At 38.8% G+C, this 23,928-nt stretch overlaps 1 protein-coding gene across 7 annotated transcripts in view; it reads left to right on the top strand.

The window, feature by feature from the left end:
- WDR20 (WD repeat domain 20) overlaps positions 1 to 23,928 on the top strand; it is a 45,756-nt gene that overhangs the window by 6,481 nt on the left and 15,347 nt on the right. For all 7 annotated transcript variants that reach the window (XR_003542463.2, XM_027730877.2, XM_039381115.1 and 4 more), the window contains exon 2: positions 21,628 to 21,810. Coding sequence is in view for 6 of the 7 variants with exons in the window: in XM_027730877.2 (XP_027586678.1) it covers positions 21,628 to 21,810 (183 nt within the window). In the remaining variant the exon portion in view is untranslated. The remainder of the gene's footprint in view (positions 1 to 21,627; positions 21,811 to 23,928) is intronic.

Raw genomic sequence — 23,928 nt, 5'->3', positions numbered from 1 at the left:
TGACTGTTGAATGCTACTACAGTGTGTTCTGCATTTAAATACTTACTTATACCAGAATCAAACGTCACTGTTATTGCCAAAAAGATGACAGGCAAAGGTGGCTAATGGAAGTACCACAGTAACGACAGCAGAGCTTTTCTCAAAGGTATCCAGTGCCATCCTGCAGCTGGGAAGATATTCCTGTTATCTGCTGTAGGAATTAGCATATTTCACATTTCTCAGGTGTGCTGGATGTGACACTCTGTAAATCTATTTTGTCCTCCTTCAAAAGGGTGTTGTAGATTTTTTTTGAGAAATCCCTTCCTTTCTTGCAGTATTTTTTCTTTTCTGTCTTGTAGATAACAGTTGCTTTATTGGGACTGGATTGGCTATGGAGGTATTGTGGCTACATCAGTAGTACATTGTGTTGCTCTGTGGCTTCTTGAAAGTCTGTTCAGGTGTTTAATGGAAGGATATACTTACCACTTTGAGTTTTGTGATGTAGGTAGATGTTTTCTTAATTCCAACTGGGCTGCATAGGGACTGATGAGACATGTTACAAAATATTCCTGTAGACTTTTTTGTAGGGTAGGCTATTTAGTGACTCTATTGTTTCGATGACACTGCTGAAGGAAATAATGAAGATTTAATCTAGATTACAGATATATAGATAATTTCGGTGTTTAATTTTGTTGTGAGGCTTATATAGAGCAAATAGGGCTGTATTAAGAGGAAAGACTAAAAAGCTGCTTTAAAATGACAGTTACACTGTTAAATGTTTCTTGCTGTGGAGGAGGATGAAATATCTGCAGTTGACAGAGCTTGCAAGATGATTTTCATCAGGGATCTGTGTCTGAGTTGTAGGTAGTGGTTTTAGTCTGTAGGGCTTTTTTCTTGTCCTGATCTGTGCTTCAAGCCTGTATCACAACTGTTTGACTTCAGTAAGCCATTGCACTGTGTTCTCTGAAGGATTGCTCTCTGAGGTAACAGTTCATTTCTCTGTGGCTGCCTGCTTGGCTGGCATGTTTGAGAATGAATGCTAGACTGTGCTGGCCAAACCCCCAAATTGGTAAGCAGTATTTATAGGCAGTGAATTTTTATGTGTGTGGTTGGTTCTTGTTTTGTTGGGGTTTTTTTTTGTTGTTGTTTTTTTTTTTTCCACTGCAATTATAATTTGTTTTTATGTTTTGTATTGAAGTGTATTTGTGGTAATATTGCATGTACATGAATTCAGTTGGGGGAATTTAAGTTGGTGTAAAACCAGTAATTGTGGCACTTATTCTTTGCAGATTGACAAAATTTTAGTCATAATGTTTCACAGATGCAAATAATGGTCATTTGTAACAAACACTTTTGTGCCTGTGGTGAGTTTTGTGGGGCAGCTTTGTCAGAATATTTACAAAAATGTTGTGCTGTGTGCCTAAATTACAAGGAGTTTGCATCATACTTTGACATCTGACAATCTGCAAATAGTTAAATTGTTAACTGTTAATAGTTAAAATGTACATTGAAGGTGCCTCAAGCTCTAATTAAAGGTTGCCTAGGCCCATCTCTGAGAGGATTGCCAGCCATAATTGTCTTGTTTGACATTCTAGAATCAAATTTAATGCCCTAGTTTGAAGTATTCCTGTAGTTTTCTGGCTAAAGGGAACCATCTGAAGTACTTTCTTTTGAAGGACGTGTACCCAAGGGCCACTTGCTATCGAGTTGTCATGAATATAAGTTGACACACTTGGGGAAAATAGTATTTGCAAATGGTGCCATTTAGTGCAAATAATGCCTAATATTTCCATTCTCTATCCTCTTAGAAAGGTTAAGAAAAAGAGGCAGTACTGTAAATTAAAGTAATAATACTTGGTTGTGTCCCTCTTGAAAATAGAGTATTTTTCCTTTCTTACCTCACACCACTTTTAGGTCCAAGTGTATGTGCAGTCCATTTTTTAGCATCTACATCCCACCCATTTCTTGCACCCTGTAGCTTCAAACAGAGCAGCTGCTGTTGCCTTTTGGGCTCCTGTTCAGCAGCTGTTGGTGCACTGGACACAGCCCTGTGCTCTTTGTGGGCCACCAGCCACTGCAATTGAAACCTCTCCAGTGGCACTGTCATAACTTGCATTGGGATTTCTCTTGCATTATTCAGTCCAGCTGTTCATAATGGAATGGTAGATCTCTAATAGGTGCTTTCTGCAAATTGATTTCAGTTTTGGTTTACCAGCTATAATCGGTCTTTAATTTCATGAGTTAATCGTAATGTTCACATGTGGCTGTAATAATGATCAAAGAAACAATATTTATAATTTTTTATTATTATTTTTTAACTCCACGTGGGACGGGAAGGTAGTTTTTGGTTTAATAGTGTGCAATTTTTGTGCAACTAGAGGTTGTGAAGGGCTATATTAGACTAAATGCTAGTCTAAGCCAGAAATTGAACTTAAAAATGCCCTAGAGTAGGGAGAAAGCATTGCACATTATGAGCAAATTATCCCCAGTTTCCTAGGAATAATAAAAAAAAAGTAATTCTTATTATTTAACAGGAATTACATACATTTTGTCAGGAAAATGATACCACTTAGAAGTTTAAGAGGACTCAAGTTTATGGCTTTAGTGCTCCCTTTCAACTAAAGAAAGGGGGAGCAGTGGCAAGAGGAGAGAGAGTGGATGCTGATATACATTGAACTGCCTTAAAAATCCACAGCTCTGGTGAAATCAACTATTTCAATGATTCCTTAAGGACACTTTATCCTGCACAGTCATGAGAATAACTCATAACTGAGTAACATAAATGTCTTCCCTTCCTGACTTACGAATGTAACTGTAACAAATATGGAATCCTAAAAGTTGTAGTCTCATCATAATTTAGCTGTAGCAGTTTATTTCTAAGGATTTTTTTTAACGGTTCTTCTAGCGAAAACGTCTACAACAATTTTGCAGGTTTTCTTGGTATTTGAGGTGGGTGTTGGAGCATGACCGTGATACAAGTTTGAAGCTGTCACTGAAATGAAATTGTGGCAGAAGTTGTTGTAAGGGTTTTTTTCTGTTGTCTTGATTTTTCTGGGTTTCTGTTGGTTACTGTCAGTATTATAGAAAAATAATGATGCAATTATTTTTTTTAAGTCATGTTAATAAGATTTAAATTATAGTTTAGATATTTGAATTTGCATATATTAGTGGTCTGAATGACAAATACTGCCTCTAAACATCAATTTAATGCTGTAATGTGAAGCCATAGATGGAGGCTTAGTCTGCATTTTCCTTCAGATTTTGCCTTTCTTTCCTACGGGATAGCAAACACTTGGATTTCTTTTCCAGACTTTCTTTTTAAATGAATTTAAAAAGTATTTCTAGAGGTTGCATTTCGTCAGCATTTTTAATAGGAGAGTGGGCCAGAGACCTTCAATAGCTACCTGTTTGCACTTAAGGTGTCAGGAGGGTCTATCGTTAAAAAATAATTTATGAGGGCAGGAATACCCCTTTTGAAGTTGGATATCATATATACTGCCAAATGCAGTATTTCTTACCTGTCTTACAGCCCATTTTGCATCTGTCAGTATGTATCAGTTCAAATTACTACTCTACTGCCTATAAATAACCAAATTACTACATTTTTTTTGAAGTGTGCCTCTTCACTGTGGTATATTGATTCAGGAGGAGTTTTTTCCCCGAGAAGACTTTTGGAAATACAGAGTGGAATTTGTAAAAGGAAGATGGTTGTGTTGACTAGCAAATTATTGCTGCTAATAGCATTAGCTGTATATCTCAACAGGTGACTTCGAGAAATGTCTTGCTGTTACCTCAGACTGTGAACTTATGCTCTTTTCCCTCTGAAGGTGACTGTCCAGTTACATTCACATCAGTTTAACACATGGGATGGCCTTTCCAGTGAAACTGTGGTCCCTTGTACAGAATAACTTGTGCCTGTGTTGTGCTTTGCACTAACAGTGTCAAGATTTTAAGGTGCTGTTCCAGTTTACATTTCTGACCTTCTAACAGTGCTGGCAAAATAGTTTTTGTGCCAGTGAAGTGACTGATTAAGTGTAGTTCTCTGTTTTAGCCAAAATGCAGCCTCCGTAAATTCACTAGGTTGAACTGGGATGGTTAAGTGTGGGCACGTGTTATCACTTCTGAATCAGACAGGTGGGCAAACTGTTCTTGGGAACTCAGATGCCCAGATAAAGCTGCCTTTAGCGATGCTTCAGGTGATCCATGCTTCTCGTTGTTAGAGTAACAAAGTGCTTGCTGTCAGCTGAGTTACTGCAGCTCTAGTGGCAGCACGCTCGGCTGCTCCCACTCTGCTGCTCTGTAGCAGCGTTCGTGTCTCTGTGCCCTGCGAACAACAGGTCACACCTTATGTTGAGTTTGCATGGCCAGGTATTGGTAGCCGGGGTGGCTTCTGTAAGAAGGTGTCAGAAGCTTCCCCCATGTCCGGTAGAGCCAATGCCAGTGAGCGACTCCAGGATGGACCGGCCACTGGCCAAGGCCGAGCCCGTCAGGAATGATAGTAATGCCTCTGTGATAACATATTTCAGAAGGAAAAAGAAGTTATTGTGCAGGTGTAAATGTGGCCAGGGAAGAGTGGAGTGAGAATATGTGGGAGGAACAATTCCACAGACACCAAGGTCAGTGCAGAAGGAGGGGGAGGAGGTGCTCAAGGTGCTGGAGCTGAGGTTCCCCTGCAGCCCATGGAGGTTAATGGGAATGCAGAGACCCACACTGGAGCAGGTGGATGCACAAAAGAGGGCTGTGAACCTGTAGGAAACTTGTGCTGGGTCAGGCTCCTGGCAGGGACCTGCAGACCTGAAGAGAGGAGCCTGTGCTGGGGCAGGTTTCCTGGAAGGACTTGTGGCCCTGTGGAGGACCCACGCTGGAGCAGGCTGTGTCTGAAGGACTGCACCCTGTGGAGAAGTGACCCATGTTGGAGCAGTTTGTTTAGAACTGCCTGCAGGATGGACTCATGTTGGAGAACTTCATGGAGGACTGTCTCCCATGGGAGGGACTCCACTCTGGAGCAGGGGAAGGAATTGTCTCCCTGAGCAGCGGCAGGAACAATGTGTGATGAACGGACTGTAACTCCTATTCCCTGTCTCTCTGCCCTGATGGTAGAGCTTGGAAGGAGAGAGGGTAGGAGAGGGTGTTTAAGGTTTGTTTTTACTTCTCATTATCCTGCTCTGATTTTGTTAGCAGTCAATTCAGTTAGTATCCCCAAGTTCAGTCTCTTTTGCCCGTGACAGTAGTTGATGAGTGCTCTCTCCCTGTCCTTAACTCATAAATCTTTCTCTATATTTTTCTCTCTCCTCTCCAACTGCAGAGGGGAGTGTTAGAGCAGCTTTGGTGGGTACCTGGCATCCAACCAGGGTCAACACACCTTCTGCAAACCAATATTGGACTGGCACTGATCTGGTTGATCTGTGTACTATGCTTTGTTAGTTCTAAATGGAGGGAGGCTTTGCATGTACATGACAGCCAAAGGGGAATGCTGGTAAGATCAGGGCTTGGAGAAGTCCAGTCTTCCATGGTTAGAAAATGCTTTTGCTGTGCTTTCTCTTAAGCTCATTTGGGAACCCTTTCTTCATTTTTAACACCTCTGGTTAGTAGGTGTCTTGCAGCTGTGGCACTTGCAGTGGAAGTTGATATAAAGGAGAATTTAGATTTGGACAGTCTGCTGACATCAGTGGTGGTTAAAGGTGTGATTATTTTTGACAGCAGAGATCCCTAGCGTGCCTGGCATTAGTACACCCATATCGGTGGGAGGGATGATTTAATAGCTGGGCTGTGTCTGTGCCCTCACAGACTCCTGGGAGGACCTTTAGCAAAGTGCCTGAGGTGTGGGCAGTGGCCCCTCAGTGGGCAGCACTGTGTCTGCAAGGTCTGTCGGTGACAATGGACAGTCTGATCACTCCCTCCTACTCTCGAGGCAAAAGTCAGCCTGAGAAAGAGACAGTGTTGTAGGACCATTTGGTATGTGAAACACTTTTAGCCCTTTGGTGGTAATTCTTAAAGTGCCTAATAGCAGGCAAGAGGTTGTGGGTTTTTTCCACATAATATCTGTGCTAGTGAAACTGTCAACTCTTACTTAAAATATCTTAATACTTTGCTTACTTTAAAATAAGGCTACTGAGAAAGCTAGTGCTGAAATTGGGAACATGTTGCCTTTTGAACTAAACCTTCTGAAGGAGGTTTCTACTTTGCAGATTAGGTGATATCCTAGAACTTGTACATATGGGATTGTGGGAAATCAGAGTTCACTGTATCTGAGTTACGGTCCTTGATACTTCTCTAGTAGCCTGTGCTTGTTCTGTAGCACTTTTCACTTGGGTAGTAATGAAATGTCTTGAGCCCTAGAAGGAAGATGCATTGCAAATTAACAAATTCAGGATAATAGTTAAAGCAAATATGTTATTTCGTCTGTCTGTTGCTATATATAACCACAGAAAGCATAAACCAGTGGACCTCATCCTGGTTTGGAGCACAGGTTATACATTTGCTCAGTCTTTTATTCACATAACTTCTGTGGGACTGTTTTAGTGCTCTTAGGATAAGAGCCAGCTCCATCTTATTTTTAGTACAAAAGTAATTAGGGCTTTGTTCTAGTAATGTTTTCTTAACATGCTGCAACATGATGGAATTATGGGCTTGATAAAAACACTGTATCAAAAATGTCCAGCATTCTTGTAGGGCTTGCAAAATCCAACAGTAACCAGAAAAGACCTAATTCTGAATTGCTGGACAGATGTTATAATGTTGTATTTGACTTTTATTGAGCTTTGTAATGAAAAAAATATAAATTGATTAGCAATTAACTGCTACAGTGAAGTAAGTTTCTATAGCAACGGGGCAATGCAGGGTGCAATTATTCAGACAGCTTTCCTTAGCAGATAATTTTTTCTTACATGCAGTGAATTTACGCCGTTGGACTAAAACATTGTTTTGTTATAGCAACGGATAATCCTCAGCTCTTTTGCTGCTGCCTTTTTTCTTTTTTTTTGTTTTCCCCCCTCCTTCCTAAAGAAATAACTTTCCCTCTTATGAGCTGAAAAGGACATGGGGGAAACTTCCAGAAATAACTACCGGTGTGGTGGAGTGGTGGAAACTTATCCTACTACTATTTGCCTGTATGTTATTAGTATAATGGAGCTGTATTAGATATATTGTTATGCAGTATGAATTTATACTTCACTTCTACCTGTTGACAAGTGTACATGAAACTGAACCTGCTCTAAGATGATGATGATCATATAGTAGCTTGCGAATTTCAAGTGAATCAATTTAGAGAAGTTGTAATGCTGATTCCCTGAACCAGTCAGACTTTTTATTTGTCCTTTGTATGTTTAAAGTCTCTATATTTTTTTTTTGTTTCAATACTTCTGAATACCTTCAGAGAGAAGAATGTTCTACTTTAAGCTTCACTTTTGAAATTGGAAAACATTAGTCAAGGGACTGCAGGTGTTGGTTGTTTTTTTTGCCGTAAAACACATTTGAAAATCCAACTTTCAAGTGTTATTATGTTTCGATCTTTTTAAAGTTAGAGGAAATGAAATTTGAACGACTTCAGTGATGAAGCTATAGCAGCCTTATTTTTTTAACAGGACACTTAATTTTGTGTTATATGTTTTAATGATACTTTGGATGTATGATCACTTGAAAGAGAAAACAAAAGTACTTTCTGCTTTTATCAGTCAGCCTCAATATCTGCTGTTGGAAGGTGTGCACCTATTGCTCAAGTGCATTTTTCCAGCATCATAACAAAACCATGCCAGGATTTTAGAGACGAAAGAAATAGGATTCAAAGGTAAAGTGAAAGTAATGGCTGTGAAGGTGTGACTGACTAGAACACTTGTCCAGCAGGTCAGGTAACTTCTTTTTCTGTGTGCATGGGGAGGAAATGAACAACTCGGAGATGATGCTGCCATTAAATCATGCAATGTTTCCAGTTTGTTCCATGTTTTAGGGGCCATCTAAAAGCAGTCTGCCAGCTCTAATTTAAATAAATGTTGCCTTTAACAGGTGTGATTTTTCTAACCAGTTTTTCTTGCTGAGCTGAGCCAATTTAAACAATTTCCCAGTGAAAGTAACTTACTGAGTGTTTAATAAGTATTGCAACTGAGTATGTAAACTGAATGAAAACAACTGCTGAATTGTGCCAGAATGTGTGGTTTTACTTGGAATCCATTTGATATTTACATACCTATTTTCCTTATTTTAATTTCTTACATTTAGTATGTATATCTAATCTCTGTTTAACTCATCTGAATCATGCCTCAATTCAGCATTAAAAACAGGTGAGAAAGGACTGATTATAAGTGTGGGCAACAGTGTGACTAGACTGTAGGAGTAGGAGGAAATTAAAGGATCCACTGGAGAACAAGGAGCAAGGAGGAGATCAGAAAGGTAATATTCCTTTTTCCTTTTTTACTTTAGAGCTATGAATCTCTTATAACGTACTAAATTGTAACTATTGAGAAAGGAATTGCAGTTAACTAAGCATAAATATTAAGTGAGCCTTGCAGAACTTAATTATGAATTGTAGTTAAGGAAAGAGGTAATTGTTACAGTACACTTCATTTTCTCAGTTCCTCAAAAGTGAAGAGACTAAAATGTGTGCTTCAGTGCCTTCCAATCTTTACAGAAGGTGATATGTTCTTTACACAGCTGGTGACAGTCTGTAAGTAGTATTCCAGATGAACTTTATTCAGTGCCTGTGAATATTTGGTGTGCTCTGTACTATTCTGAAATCAGTGGCTTTTTAATTCACTGTATTCCTAACAGTGAAAATATCTTCTAAAAAACCCTCTGACTGCCTGTGGCTCAGTGACAGGCTGGTATTTTCTTAAGGCTTATCCTTGATTGCATTCAGATAGAGAAAAACATGCAGCAGTGCTATTCAACACACCCCCCACCACCACAACAAAGAAATCCCCTTTCCATTTTAGCTTTAGAAATTCTGACATAGTAGACTTCTGTGTTAGGGTTTTTTTTGTTTTGCTGAAAGTAAAACCGTGTCTCCCTGTGGTGGGAAAGCATTGATGTAAAACATGTATAATATAGACAGCTTTATTTGAAGTTCATGTGCTTAGCCTTTCTAGTGTAACAGTAAGGGAGAAATGTAACTTATTACGTTCATGTCCTTGCATGAACTGGCAAATTCAGATACGTATAGCAGTTATTTAAAATGAGGGAATTTTGGAGCTTGGAAATTCTGTTAGTAAATGCTGAGGGAAATAAAAGCTTAGTTCTTTGTGTCTGAGACAACTGTTGAGAAGAGACCTTCAAGTTGAGGTCTTCTAGGAGTGGTTTTAGAAATAGTATTTTCAGTGGTGACACTGGGAGAAGTAAGAGCATGTACATGGTGCTCATAATAACTTCAGGAGGAGTCGCTGTTCATAATCAGTTACTTTATGAGGGGAAACAAGCTGATGTCACAGCAGTAGTTGAAGTGAAAATTCATTGAAAAAAGACATAGTTAGGGAATTTTTGCTTCAGCCATATAACTTTGAAAAGATAACCAGAGTGTTGTGTTAATTACAAGCTGAGCCAGCTTGTGGTACAGCTGTTGAAGGCTGGAGGACATAAATGCAATTCAAAGATGTATCAAAGGAGGTTTACCAATAGAAAAAAAGAAATGTCTTTAGTGCCATTGCACAGAGCATTGAGAAGATAGCTTTGATATTGTATGAAATTCTGGTTGCTTGTGTTGAAGGTGAATTTCAACTCCTGCTACTAAGACAGAATGGTGTCTAATGTAAAACTGGAGAAGTGTGTGATTTTTAATTGTCTGAGCAAAACAGTCCCTAAACTTCCTTTTAGTTCACACTGAAGGAAGAGGAGACATTAAATAATACAAAACCTTCCTTAGATGTATGAGACATTACCAGATCTCCCACAAATCCCAAACATGCAAAATTTGCTACTAATTCAAAGGGATCTTACTCTTTGACCAGCCATGCTGTAAGCAATTGCTAACAGTTGAACTGCAGAATGAAAATAGTGGTGTGAAAGGCTGCAGACCTTAAGGGAAGTACAGAATAGATTTTAAGAAGAGGTAGAACATTTCGTCCAGAAGCTTCTTAGAGCTGAACCAGATGAACAGAATGAAGAAAACCTACCTTTAGTAATACAGATCCAACCCTCTGTGTGGTACCCAGTGAAGCCACCTTACTGGCTTTTGGATCCAGGGGAGGAAATGACTGTAGGAAACTGAGGAGCTGGAGGCAGTGATGTTCCATGAAAAAATGGATGTACAGCTAACCTGGCAGATACCATGGGAAGAGCAGGCAATGTTTAGTGGTACCTTAAGGGTTACTACAGTATCTCAGTAGTTTTGTAGGGAAGCTTGGGGGGGGTTGTTTTGTTTTGAGTATTCTTGGGGAGGGTTCTCTGTATTCTAAGTCTGCATTTGTATAGCAGGCATTTAAGGTCAGAACTATTTCATCCTCTCTTTAACCACGAGCAGAGTAAAGGATGAGATTTTAACTGTAGTATCAGGTAATACTGGCTGCATTCATTTATTACAAAATGAAGTGACCAGCCAACCCTTACTTGTTAGGTTTTTTTATCATATGATGTAGCGAGACTGAAAAAGATGAATAGTAAGCCTGCTTTTGTGTCAGGTTTTTCTAATCTGTTTCTCACTTGCTTTTATACAAAATTTTAGTATGCTAAGGTATTTGGTATGTTTTGTAGGAAACAGAAAAGATTCCATGTGCTTAAAACAGATGTTTCCTAATTCACAATTCTATGTTTAAGAGAAATGTTTGAAGAAAGATTTTTCTTCCAAGTGGAAGCTAAGAGAAGGGAGCAGCTGTGTTTTGGCTTTGCCCCGACAGTGCTAATCCTAGAACTTCAAGTTAGCCAGTTACCTGGCCCCTCTTGCACTGGAACAGAAGAGTTTTCCACCAAGGAAACAAGCTTTAATGCATGGAAACTGTCTTTCTCATTCAAATGTACTCTTGGAGCAAATTTTTCTTTCTGAGGTGAATGCACAGTCTTGATTCACAGGAGAGAAGATGGTGTCAAACAGAAACTCTGCTGTTCTAATGTATTAGCTCTTTCTGTATTGGATATGCTCCTTTCCCCACATCTGAGTGCATTCTCTTTATTTGGGAACTTTTTATGCACATATTTAGCAATGAAGTTTCCTGATTAAACAACATTTTCCATTTTAAACAACAGGAAAAATCCTTTGATGTTTGTGGTAGTTAATAAGGTGGTTCCTCCAGTGTGAGAATTGCTGCTTCACTCTTTGGAGTACATTAGGATGTTAATGTATCCCGATCAATATGCAATGCTAAGCAGTTAAACGGAATTTCAAGTAGAGGCTCAGGCTGCTTGGTTACCATGGCAAACACAGTAGGAAATTCATGCCAAAGTTTGGAAACTAAGACACACAAAAGAAAACTTGTGAACTGACATAATCACTTCGGAGAGCAAATTTACCTGTTTATAATTTATTAGAATCTGTTTCCCAAAGAATACAGTTTTAAAATCCTGCTTTATCAAGCAAATCTTAATTGCTAGTTCAGAGTTTTACACAAAGGAGGCAATATTCACAAGCAGAGAAGAGTGAGATTCTTTGTTGGCTTGCCCTCTAACTGTAAGGGCATTGAATGAATAGAATAGCCTCTTGGAGACAAGAAATTACTTAAGTACTGTAATCAAGGTTGACATATTTTCAGTGTACAATGTCTTGTTTCACAGATGTGAGTCACTCTGTCTCTCTAAAATTTGTCTATATTAATGTTTATATGTATTTTAGGTCATATATGTATGATCTGTATATATGTAGTGATTTGTCTATGTTCATGATTGCATATATATATATATTTTAATCATTTATGTATGTTAAAGATCTTGTTCTATTTAACTCACTTTCCCACAGTTGTTTGTCTTAAGGCTTGCTAACTTACCAAGTTAGTATGTCAGTATTTTAATGGGGTGATTTTCAGTTTGATAGGTTCCCTGTGTAATCAGCTGTCTGTGAACACAGTATTTCATATTGCAGTCCTGTCAGTATGTTGTGGCAAAAATTGCATGTGACTTGCTGTACAGTTTTCCATAGGTGTGGTCATATGCAAATCATGCAGTTATTTTTCTCTTTCTGAATGTAAATTAGTGTGTATATTTCCATGCATCTTTTCCAAAGTCTCATCCCCCAAAGGGAAGCTGTTATTTAGAAAGACCAATCTGTGGCTTGAGAGAGGCAGTACTTCTAAAGACTTCCTGAAGGCTGAGGTTAGAGCTGGAGTTGGGCATTGCAGTTGTGAGCACCTGCCCTAACATGTGACTCTGCCTCATCACTTTATTTGGTTGCATAACCTGGATTGGAGATTATGGTGGAGAGTTGGAGTCTCAGGGAAAGCAGTTCAGGTTATTATTGAGAAACTATGATGAGTTTGTCTCTGCCTTTATAGCATGTGATGTCTTGGGAAGGGAGGCTTGATGTCGTTCTAGCTGGGAAGTAGTGTTACTGGAATATGAAATGTTGGAGGTGATGGAACAAACAGTTTATGAAATGGTGTTCAGGACTTCTTGTTACAAGTAGTAACTGTTATATTGAATTACAGGTTAGTCTGTGGGTTTTGCTGACCTCTTTAAAAAGGACTTACTAAGCACTTAATAATTAAAACAGAAGTAGAACGTGAAAACATCTGGAAGATTATACTAGGGCTTCACTCAGAGGAAAATAAGAATTTGGAGGCCACAGGAAGAGAAGAACCATGCCATTGATTAGCCACAGTAAATAAAACTGCTTCATCCCACTAATTTTAATATGTAGTAATTTACAGTTCTGAGGTAGACCTGTAACTTCAGGAAAAGAAATAAAGGAGAAAAGCAGCAGAAATCGAAGTTGGACTGATTTGACTGACAGACTGGCAAGAGGCAGCTGCAAGAAACTTGGGAGATGCATTTATGCTACTTGAATGAGCAGGAATGTGTTCCCACTGATCTTTTAGTGGCACACAGTGGAGGAAAATACTTGAGTCAGTTTGGAGCTACTACACAGAAAGAGGGGATTGCTGTAGGTGACTGCCTTAATTGGTCAATACTTGAGTCCCAATTTTTCTTTCATTGTAAGAAAATGAGTGGGGAAGAATATTAGAGACAAGATTTTAGTAAATCATATTGCATTGTATAAATCAGTAGGTCTATCTGTACATGTTCATACAGGTCTATAAAAAATTTATTATTACACAGTTATTTGGAGATATGGTGGAAATTGTGACAGCTGAAAACTTTCATGGAAATACTGAGAAAGACAGGACTGCTTATTTCCAGTAAGCAATGTAAGTGCTGTGTGTATAAGGAATGTTAGACATCATTGTCTCTTCCTGGGAACAAGAAGGTGTTCGTAAAACCAGAGGGGAAAAGAAATCAGAACTAATACTTTTTTCCACATAATTAACTTTATCAGGGTCATCTTGCTTCAGTAATCTAAGTAAATAATGAGCAAGAACTGGGTATAAAAATATGACAATATTTGCAATTCCATGCAGTAGTTAATGCAAAAAAAAACAAAAAAAAAATCCTGTAAGGGTTATTAAACTTCCATGTTTGCAATTTAAATGGCTTCATGGAAGAAATATAGGGTGGACAATAATTCATTAATGCAGCTGACTTCATGAATTTACTTCTGCAACATATTTGCCCACTGTTGAAGAAATGCTAGTGGAGTAAAAAGTCCTGGATTGTGGTCCAGTTTTGCACTCCATGATTATGAAGAATGGATGTGCCACGACTTGTTAAATCTGTATGTTAATTTTTAAGCCAATGAGGGGGAGACCAGTATGAAAATGTGACCTGTCACCCATGGTTTATAAATAGCCTTGAGACATCATTATTTTGAACTTAAAACTGCACAGTGAGATCTCTTTCTTACATATTTTCTTAAAAAGAGCTGAGTAGGGGGAGGAGAGGAGGAAGGTGTCTGCATCACATGCAGAACGTACGTGATTCTGAGCTAGGTTTCTGCTGGATAGGTTTTTATCCAGCAGGCTGAGCTACAGTTGAGTCAAAGTTCTGCAGACAAGCCACTGGGAAGAGACAATAATGCTGATACCACACCTTCTCCTGTCTTCTTATTAAAAAAAGGCAACTAATTGCTTAAACCAAAATAGAATATCTAATTCAGTTCACGTCTGTTGGGAGCGTGTGATACAGTGACTTTATTCAGAGTTCTTTGAGTTTAACCAGCATGTTTACAGATTTAGTGTGGCCAAATGCATAACACTGGAGTCAAAGTCTCAATTTTTATCTGAGTTGATCATGCCATTAACTGACACCCACAATGAGGTGAACTTTGCAAAACAACCTGTGGAATATTGCTTTTCTTAGCTGTTCTTCAGTGGCTTTGCTCTTATTTAGAGGCTAAAAAGCAAATTAAAGCTCATATGCTCTTCTTGTCTCACAGTAGTGTGTGATTTGAGTGCTTCTAGGGAGCAAAGGGAGCAGGTTTTCTGCTGCAGGTGTAATAAAAAATTGACTTTGTTAAATATGTAGAAACGAACACCTTTTGAAAAGTCAAGTTCCAGTGTCACGTCACTTCCCCGGAGCTTTAGTGGTTTGATTATAGTGCAGCTGAAGATTGCTGGAGTTGCTTGGAGTGCTTCCAGTCTGCTTCCTGGAGTGAGTAGGCTGTTGGGTTTCTTTTGGAGACTCTGAGCTCTCAGACCTTGTCAGGACTGTCCAGGACGTGCTCTGGGGAGCTGTGCCGAGGGTCATGTTCACTACAGCACTTCGGGTCTGACCTGCCTCTTCGAACAGCGCTGGCGCAAGTTGTGTGTCCTGGTCTTCCACTCAAAAGAAGCAATGCCAGCATAGGTGAAAATTATACTGAATGAAGAACACCTTGAATTGAAAATGCTATAAGTTTCTAAAGGACCTCAGACCTCTGTTGGGCTGTGACAAGTGGAGGCCAACAGCATTTTATGCTCAGAAAACAGAGGAGGGTTTTTTTTTTTGTGTGGAGGGGTTCAAAACCTCGTTTCAACTTCCCTCAACCTCCCTGGCCTGCAGGAGTTCAACTGTGTTAATATTCCTGTCCCGCCTTAGTGCCCTTTGCCCAGTCTTATAGACAAATAAAGGGTAAGTTAATTCTATATGTACCTATGGAGTGAATGGGGATTTACAAACAAAAAATTTGTTTTTCTCTTTGGCAGTCTGCTGTTCTGGGTTTTTGAACTCTTTTTGAATAAAAATGTCTACTTTTCCTAAGGTTATTGGTAGACTGGTACTTTAGACAAGGTCCAAAAGATTGTGCTGATCTATACTGTAACCAGATAAATGTTTTGGTTTATAGCCTTACTAAAATGGAGGTAACATTGTTACAGTAAGTTGTAAATCAAACAGGCATTTATATGTGTTATTTATGGTGTTCCCATCTACTTTCTTGATCTTGCCAATTATATAACCATTGGTTCAGTTAATATGACATAAATTTGTTTTAAATCAGTGCGTGCTCTCTGCTCTGCCTGAATCCTTAGAGTAATTTTTTCTTGAAAAAGAATACAATTATTTTATTGGATCCTTCAGAAAACTACACTGATCTCTGCCTAAATATGGATTTATGTCCAGTTATCTGGACTAGAGCTTTTCCCTTAATGTAGGTGGTCATAGTTGTCTGCTGTATGAATAAATACTGAAATCTTGTTAAGCAACACTTTTCTCCTTTCAAGAGTCATGTATGTCTTGTATGGCCCCAAGTGGGAATTAATTCTAGAAGGGAGAAGAATATCAAGTAGCTTCCCAAATTTGCAAGCGGCTTTGTATAAAATTGATCTCTAAGACTTTGTTATGGATGAATTCTGTGGAACACTTGAAAAAAATTAGGTTAAATAAAATTACTTGGTGTCCCTGTTTTACTAGTGGAGCTGTTCTTACAGAGTATCCTAGAAACTGTCACATGCCTTAAGTGTTCCTGTTCAGCATTTAATCAAGTGCTTTGTAACTTATAAAAAAACCTTCTGCAAAGATACAGGAACCCATTTATGAAGAACAGTGTTGCGAGTGGCAAGCTATTGATGCTTCAATTCACAGAGCTGAAAGATCAGCCGAATTTTAAAAGCAAAACTAAAAATGAAATAATATTTTTCTTGTGGTTTACGAACGTGACTTTAATATAAAGCAGGTGCATTGAATGCAATGTTGCAAAATTTCCTTAGCACTGATGGCTTTGCAAGGCTCAGGAGACACTTAAAACTAGTCTGTGTGTAAACACACAACAGCTATTACACAGCCCTTAAAACAAAGCACATCACTCGGGTATGGAAAAACATAACATACATTTAAGAAACCTAGTGTAGCTATGTATAAATAGGGCAACTTTACAAATGGTGATTGTCTGCTGGCTTTTTATTGAATCCTGAAGAGAATTTATACGTTCTTTTTTTTTAGTTTCTAAGTGAAAGCTGAGAAGCTTTTGAACTAGTTTAGGTGTTCTGGGGACTTCTGAAGTGGCCCTGAACATATGTGTGTTCACTTGTATGGGTTCATGAATCTGAAGGGATCCTGGAACCAATGTGAGTTCTTGCCAGACTTTAAACTTTCTCCCAAGAAAGCCCAGTCAGCTGTCTGTCAGCTTCTGTGCAGTTATATTTGTAGAAGCCAGTTTGTTTCTGACAGGCTGTGGCACTGTCAGCTTGCACTGAAGAGTGTTTTGTTAGGGCTTTATACTTGCAGGAAGTGTTGCCTGGACTTTCTGTTGTGTATCTTAATATAAACTAAGCAGACTTTTGCTCTACATCAGTGTTTTTTTGTAGGGAAAGACAACCAGCTTGTTCCTGGAGGTTTTTTTTGCTTCCTGAAGTTCCTTTAAGACATAAACCAGACATGTTAAGTAAGCTGGGAGTGGCCATGTTGCTGCTTTGGTTGATCCTAAGCTTAGGATCCCAGGGTCATTCAGATAGGAAAGGACCTCTAAAAGTGTCCAGTCTACACTGCCCGAAGCAGGGTCAGCTGTGAAATCAGACCAGCTTGAAACAACGGTGATGTAACTATAAATTATTCTGTTGCTAATATTAAGTGATCTGTATTTGGGCTATTAAAAAAAATACCTAGAAATCTACTCCTTTGATAATAAAGTAATTAGAGAGATTTCCAGTGTGAAGTATTGAAACTGGTATTTCTGGCAGAGATTCACGTACAGAAACAATGAACAGACTTTGCCAGAAAGTTCTACAAAAGTGCCTGGGATAACTTTGCTTTCTTGTGCTCCTCAGCTTTCTCTGTTTTTTGTCTAATTGTGCAGGAAGGAGAGGGAGACCAGCACAGACATGGAGGAGGAATAAACAAGCTGTAAGGGGCCTTCTGGCTTAGTTTTCCTGTCCTTGCTAATGCAGTGAGCAAGTCTGTCTGGGAAGGCCCTGCCCTGTTCACTAGGAGACTCTGTAAGGCAAAGTGCTGCTGCAAGGGTTTCCTTGCCTCTCTTTTTTCAGCTGGGTTTTAAAGAGCATCTGTGAAGTTCAATGAAATTCACTTAGTAATAATTCTAACAGTTGATTTCTCCTGTTACTTATACAGCATTATAACATCCACAGCCTTCTCAGGAGGGTTTTTTGGCAGTAAAATTTTTGTTTAACGTTTGCCCTCACTATTCTGTCTCAGTCTTGCAGCTGTGACCCACTGAAAGCCAGTCTCCTGACAAATGTGATGTTAAATACTACTAAGTATCTGAAGGAAGCATTTTGATGACTACAGTCGAAATTACCTGAAGGAAATTAATAAACAATTTTTTTATGATCTTGGAGATGTTTTTGAGTTTGGAAGGAATTGTAACATGTATGACACATTTCTTTCAAGTAAAAGTTGCAGAAAGCTGCAAATGTAAGTTAAGAAAAGAAGAGATACAGGAAGAAATTACATCTGTCAAGGAGCATGATTAAATGTTGACTTGAAATAATGTGATTCACTGTTTAGACAATCTTGTTATGAAAGCTCTAAGTCTTGGATCAATAAAATGAATCTTGGACAGATATTAATCTGGCTCTGACCTTAGAATTACATTCAGCTACAGAACCAAGGTTATTGGTGCCCATCCTAATCAGACATCAGAATCTGAAAACTTAAATATTTGCTTCAGACTAAGGAAACTTTTTTTTCCTTTGGCCATTTGCTTCCTAATGTTTATGTACTTAAAGCTGTGATTAATATGTTCAGTTTGACTGCCTTTCTAGTGGAAGTCATGAATCCAGGGTGAATGGGCTACTGACTGTTAGATTATTATTTTTTTCCTCCCTCCCTACCCAGGAGAGTAGGAGTAATTTTGCTAAAATAGAGTGTTGTGAGAGTTAACTACATGAGACTAGGAAGTCCCTCAAACAGTTACATGGTTCATATTTTATTTCTTGAGTAGGAATTCATCACAAAAACCTAAATGGCAAGTTGGTCCATTTTTCTTCTGTGAGCAAGTGTAAGGCTCTCTAAGATACAGTTTTAATCTGTTCAGAGACAGGACTCGGAAGCTGTTGATGCCCAAAGTGCCCTGATTTTGTTCAGCTGTATCACTGACTTTATACAGGTGTGTGAGGTTCCTCTTGTTGTCTAACAACTGTTATTCCTTGTTCCTTTGCCCAGGGAGTACTTGCAGTACCCCTGTACAGAGGAACAGACTTTTAGTGCAGGTATCAGTTGGCCAGGGTGCCAGTACCAGCCTTGATTAGCTGAGATGGACTTCAAGGCTTGCACAGGTAAGGGAGGATGGTGCTCATTCCTAGACTTGCATTAGGTGCCCCAGGCTGCATTCAGTCGTGATTACAAGGTGTTGCTTTCATTATGAATCATCCACAATGGAGCAGGTTTCTAAAAGTGCACAGTCTGGAATAGTGCTGAGTGTTTTCCATAAGAAAATTTTAAAGGCACTGGGACAGGAAGTGTGCAAATAGCCTGCTGCCAGCTCAAGTAGAGGTGGGGGTGCCTGGTCCTGTGCTTTTAACCTCCATGTCTGGTAACACTTAATCTCAGGGTCTTCCTGGTTTTTTTTCAAAGTACATCACCGTTCTTCTAAGAGGGGGCAGTTCATATCACCTTGTTCAGTAAATAGTGTCAGATCCTAGGATTTGACAGTTATAGATGCAGGTCTCATGTAAAAGCTCTTTTCTGAGAATCACATCTTCCACAAAAGAGCAAATGGACTTAGTGGTGAGCTAATGAATTGCTGAGTCCCAGGCACGATTCAACTTTATGAGTAAGCACTTTTCTTGTCCTTAGCAAAATCCAACAGCAACCTTCAGCCGTGCAGAAACACAGAAAATGTCTCATAGTTCTTAACACCCATTGATTCTGCTCTTTCAGTTAGGAGAAATCTAGACCAAAGGAGTACTTCTGTGCTTGCAGATGTGACTTATCTCCATGAGACAACTGTACTGTAGCAGTAGCTGCATGGAAATAAAGGGCGGGGCATCCCTGTCAGTAGAAGCCTGGTTAATTCTGGGCTGAATTAGTTTATTTATACTCCATTTAAGTTCAGACAGATTCTCACTGCCATCTGGTTCCCAGAGAACAGCTAGAACAAGCACAGTGAAATCTGTGCTTAGATTTAATTTATCAGACTTTCATGTCTTGCTCTATCTGTGTTACCACACAGTTTCGTAAGACAAGGAACTTTAGGCACACCAAAGTTGTTGGACAACAAAAGCTAGTGATATAAAACCTCAATCAGACTAAAGAGCAAGGTATAGCTAGAGTCTGAACATAGGCACCTATTGATTCTTTGCTGCTTAAAGGGATAGTGAGGATTCAGAAGAAGAACCTGGGAATACCCATGTCCTCTGCTGTCTGGGGGACTCTGGTTCTCTCGTCATTCAGGATGATTCAGGCTGGGTTCTGTTTACTCTAGAATGAATCTTCAGTCTTAGACATTGGGTCCTGCTGCAACTTTTGTCCCAAGGACAGAACCTCGGGTCTCATATGTTTGCTTTAGTTCTGCATTTATTGGAGATATGGAGGGATGTATCTCTGTTTCTGTAGAATGGTCTTCCAGATAGATAGAAATGCTACCTCACTTTTGAGAGTTATCTGTTGACATCACTTGTTTTGTAGTGACAAAACAGGACAAGGGAGTGTTACACAGTTTAAGATATAACTGCATGGCCTCTAGGATTTGATCTTTCAGCTTCAAATTACAGATTTACATCAGTCTGTGAATGCTCTGTGCTAGACATGCACATTATCCAGGGATCTCCCAGTTGAACTAGTATTCTATTTAATTTCTCCTTGAAGAGGTGTTGGTAATATACTTTTTTAGCTTATAATGGATCTCTGGGCTCTGGAGAGTAACTTTTTAATCTGCTGACTTTAGAAGTTGTAATACATCATCTCATTTTGGAGTTTTCAAACAGGAGGCCATACACCTGATTAAACTGGTTTATAATGTATGCTGTAAAACATAAGTGCAACTTTAACACTGTTGTGTATATGTGCTTATCATGCATATCCTGTAGTTAAAATTTGCCTTGGAAATGGCTCACCTCAGTAGCTAGGTAGGATTTTTCCCTACTGACAGGTCTAGTTTCTCTCTGTGTAGCTCCATGCATACCAAGGATCTGCTGCTCTTCAGACCTTGTCCTCAAAGGTTTAATACACTGAGCAATTTTCTTTATGTGAGGCTTGTCTGCTCTCTCTTTTATTTCTGGCCTGATTTCCTCTGACTAAAAATACTGAAAAAGTATATATCAAAATTAGAATCCAAGCCCCAAATCACAGCTACATCTGAGGCCTGTAATATTGTTGAGTATCTGCAACTTTCTAATTACAGACTCTGAACCTCATAAATAGGGAGGTTAAAAAAACAAGGTTGAACCTGATGTATGATCTTGCATATTAAATGTGCGGGGTTTAATCTCTGGATGATGAAAGATTTAGTTGTCTGTTCAGAAGAGATATGGGGATAAACATGGGTGACACAACTGAGAGAGCATTTTAAATTGCTTTTCTGTTCCTTTTGATTCTTCTGACACTTTAGTGCTAGATCTTCATTTGTTTATATTGAAGTTCCTCAGTTTTGTTAGCACTTATTTTGTCACAGCTATATTTGAATTCTGTTTTCAGTGTCAGACACACAATTACGTTGAAGCTCAGTGGTGTAAAACGTATTTTATAATTGCAGTATCAGCATCTTGAATCACTGTTCCTAGAAAATGCTCTCCTAGGATCTGGTTGATATTTTTGTAACTGTGGAGCACAATGTCGCATGTTTGCCTGTTATTAAAGGATAGACATGCAGTTCAAGAATTGTGTGATTGAGAATATGCTATTTTTAATGCAGAATTGGTTGTACTCAAGAAAGCTGCTACTAGAAAAATAGAAGATATCTTGTTTCTTGGATGGAATGCCTCTTCTGGCAGAAGCAGACTTTTGGGATCTTGAGGATTCATAGGAACCTTTGTAATGCTGAGTGGTTGTCACTGGTTTGTCTCGTGCTGTAGTTGCAAAGGCAAGGGCAGGTATAGTTTGTAGCCAAATTGAAAAACACAACTTGCATAATATAAAGAGATAAACCTTTTGACAAGATCTCAGATGTCTTCGATAAATAACAGCTGCTTTTTAAAGCAGGGTTTCGTGACTGCCTAAGTTGTTGCTCAGTATAAATATTATTTTCAAATAGATCTGGTTATGTGCACACATTGTGATAAACTGTCTTAATTCTGTTTGCTCTCTTTGCAGGCTGCGGACTTGAGTAAACCAATAGACAAAAGGATATACAAAGGAACACAGCCTACATGCCATGACTTCAATCACTTAACAGCCACAGCAGAAAGTGTGTCTCTTCTAGTGGGCTTCTCCGCAGGCCAGGTCCAGCTTATAGACCCTATTAAAAAAGAAACTAGCAAATTATTTAATGAGGAAGTAAGTAGAAATCTTAACATTGTTGCATGCAGTGTGTCTGTGATATTGAAGTTCCTAGATTTTCCAAGTTCTGTAGCTGGCTCCATTTGCTCATGTAGCTTCTTGTTCAGTTGCAGCCTTTGTTTTTCAGCTGTTCCATCGGCTTGGAATGAATACCTACACAAAAATGCTATTCATGAAGGCATCTTATGGGGTTTAAGATTAAATAAGGACTTTCTGATTTGAGTAGTACTGTAACTAGTTGATGACAATTTACTGATGGAAATAAGGTCTACAAATCTAAATGTTGCTGTGTGTGCTCTGCAGTCAGTTGTTTCTGAGGCTTCTGGTTGCCAATGAAGAAAAAAAGCATTTAAACCCCTACTTAACTAATGCATTATGGTCAAAATGTTAAATAAGTTAAAAATACCAATTTTTATGGTCAGGACGTTACAGTGGAAACTGCCTGTGTTGAGTATTCCTAAAGGCTTGTTTGGAGAAGAGTGGGATATCAAGCTGATTGCCACATTGAAAAAGCTGAAGGGTTATGAGGTCTTGGCCATGTGATGTTCCTGAAGGAAACTCTCCATCTGCTTTTTCTGCTGCTATGCAATAAGGAAAGATAGAAGGAGTACTATGTGGCACACTAATGCCAAGTTACAGGACCACTGGCTCTGCTTATCTTGTAGTATTGGCATTCTTAGAAGAGTAAGTGTCCAGATGCCAACAAGGAAAGAAATCTGGTAACTGGGACAACTTTTGACAATGTTTTCTGCACGAGATAAGCTACAGGAATTTGTGTAGTCTGGGGGAGGTGATTTTCTTTTAAGGGGGTGGTCTTTTGCTCCTTTTGTGTTTTAATCCAGTGCTGTGGAGGGGTTTGCAGGTTTGTTTTGTTTGTGGGATTTTTGTTTGTTTTTCTTTTCCTTTTAGAAATTTCAGATCTGGATCAGAACTTTGCAGATGAAGTTAAACATCGCTCAGCTTTCAAGCTGAGCAAATATACCTTTCCCATCTCAGAGAGATGTGTTGCCTTGCTTCTTCTTTGTGCAAAGTACATTGAAATATTGTTCTCAATGGGGATGTTTTATAATTAGAACTAATTTCTCCTCAGCTTTCTAAAAGTAGCTACATGTAGATCAGAAGAGGGGTGTTTTTCTTGTTACCTGGCCTTGTCCCAACTGCTCTGTCTCTCTGCTTGTGTTGAGTTGGAAACAGTGCTGGAGAATCTCTTAATGTTGCATGGAGTACTCTGTTGGTTAGAAATTTCTGTATAAGTAGTTGAAATGTTAATTTTAGCACATTGTTCTAACATCCCTCCCCCCAAAAATACAGCCTGATTTATTCTTGTGTGATAATAGTATAAGTATTACAAATGGGAGCAGAAATACTTTGAACAGTTAGTTTCATATCACAGAATAGCTCCCAAACTCTTGTAGCTGAACTGTAGTTGCCTTTCATCTGTGCTATAGCCAGGTTACTTCACTGTGGTGGGAATATGTCCTTTGACAGGTGGAAATTTAAATGAGGTGATATATTTTCTACCAGGCTAACATAAGGATTTGCTCAGTGCTACCAAAAAACTATGCACACAGGCTGCAGTTAAATGACAAATTCTTGTTTCCTATACTGACCTTATCTGCAGTTATAACTAACTCTGATAAAACTTTTATATATTTTTACTCTGCCAGTTACAGTATTGAAGTTTGCCCTGGACATGTTTTAAGTTCTGGCTTGTATCTAAAAGCCATTTCAGAGAAACATTAGTGAGCACTGATGTTTGATCCAGTTCATTTGCTTCAAGATGAAGGTGCCTGTTGGGTTTTGAATATATTTAGAGTTTAGGTAGTGTTTGAGAATAAATATTTCTTCATAAGGTGGTCTAAATGAGTGTTTACATCGTTCAACAGTTCTAGCTCTAGTGCTAGAGGTAATAGAATTCACCACCTGTCCTTTTAATAATTTGGTGATTCAGGAAGCCCAAAGCTCTGTTTGGACTATCACCTGTGATAGCACTTAACCATGTGTGATATGTGAAATAACTCAACCTGTTATGACACAGAAGGTTATGTTAAACATAGACTACATTAAAGCTATTGCATTTTAACTTGTTACTCTTCCTCTTTTTTTTTTTTAAAT

The sequence above is a fragment of the Pipra filicauda genome, unplaced genomic scaffold (genome assembly GCF_003945595.2).
Source record: "Pipra filicauda isolate LSUMZ 115617 unplaced genomic scaffold, ASM394559v2 scaffold212_size3012638_pilon, whole genome shotgun sequence".
NCBI lineage: Eukaryota > Metazoa > Chordata > Aves > Passeriformes > Pipridae > Pipra > Pipra filicauda.
Note: the sequence above shows the minus strand (reverse complement) of the source record. Positions and strands in the feature narration are given on the sequence as shown.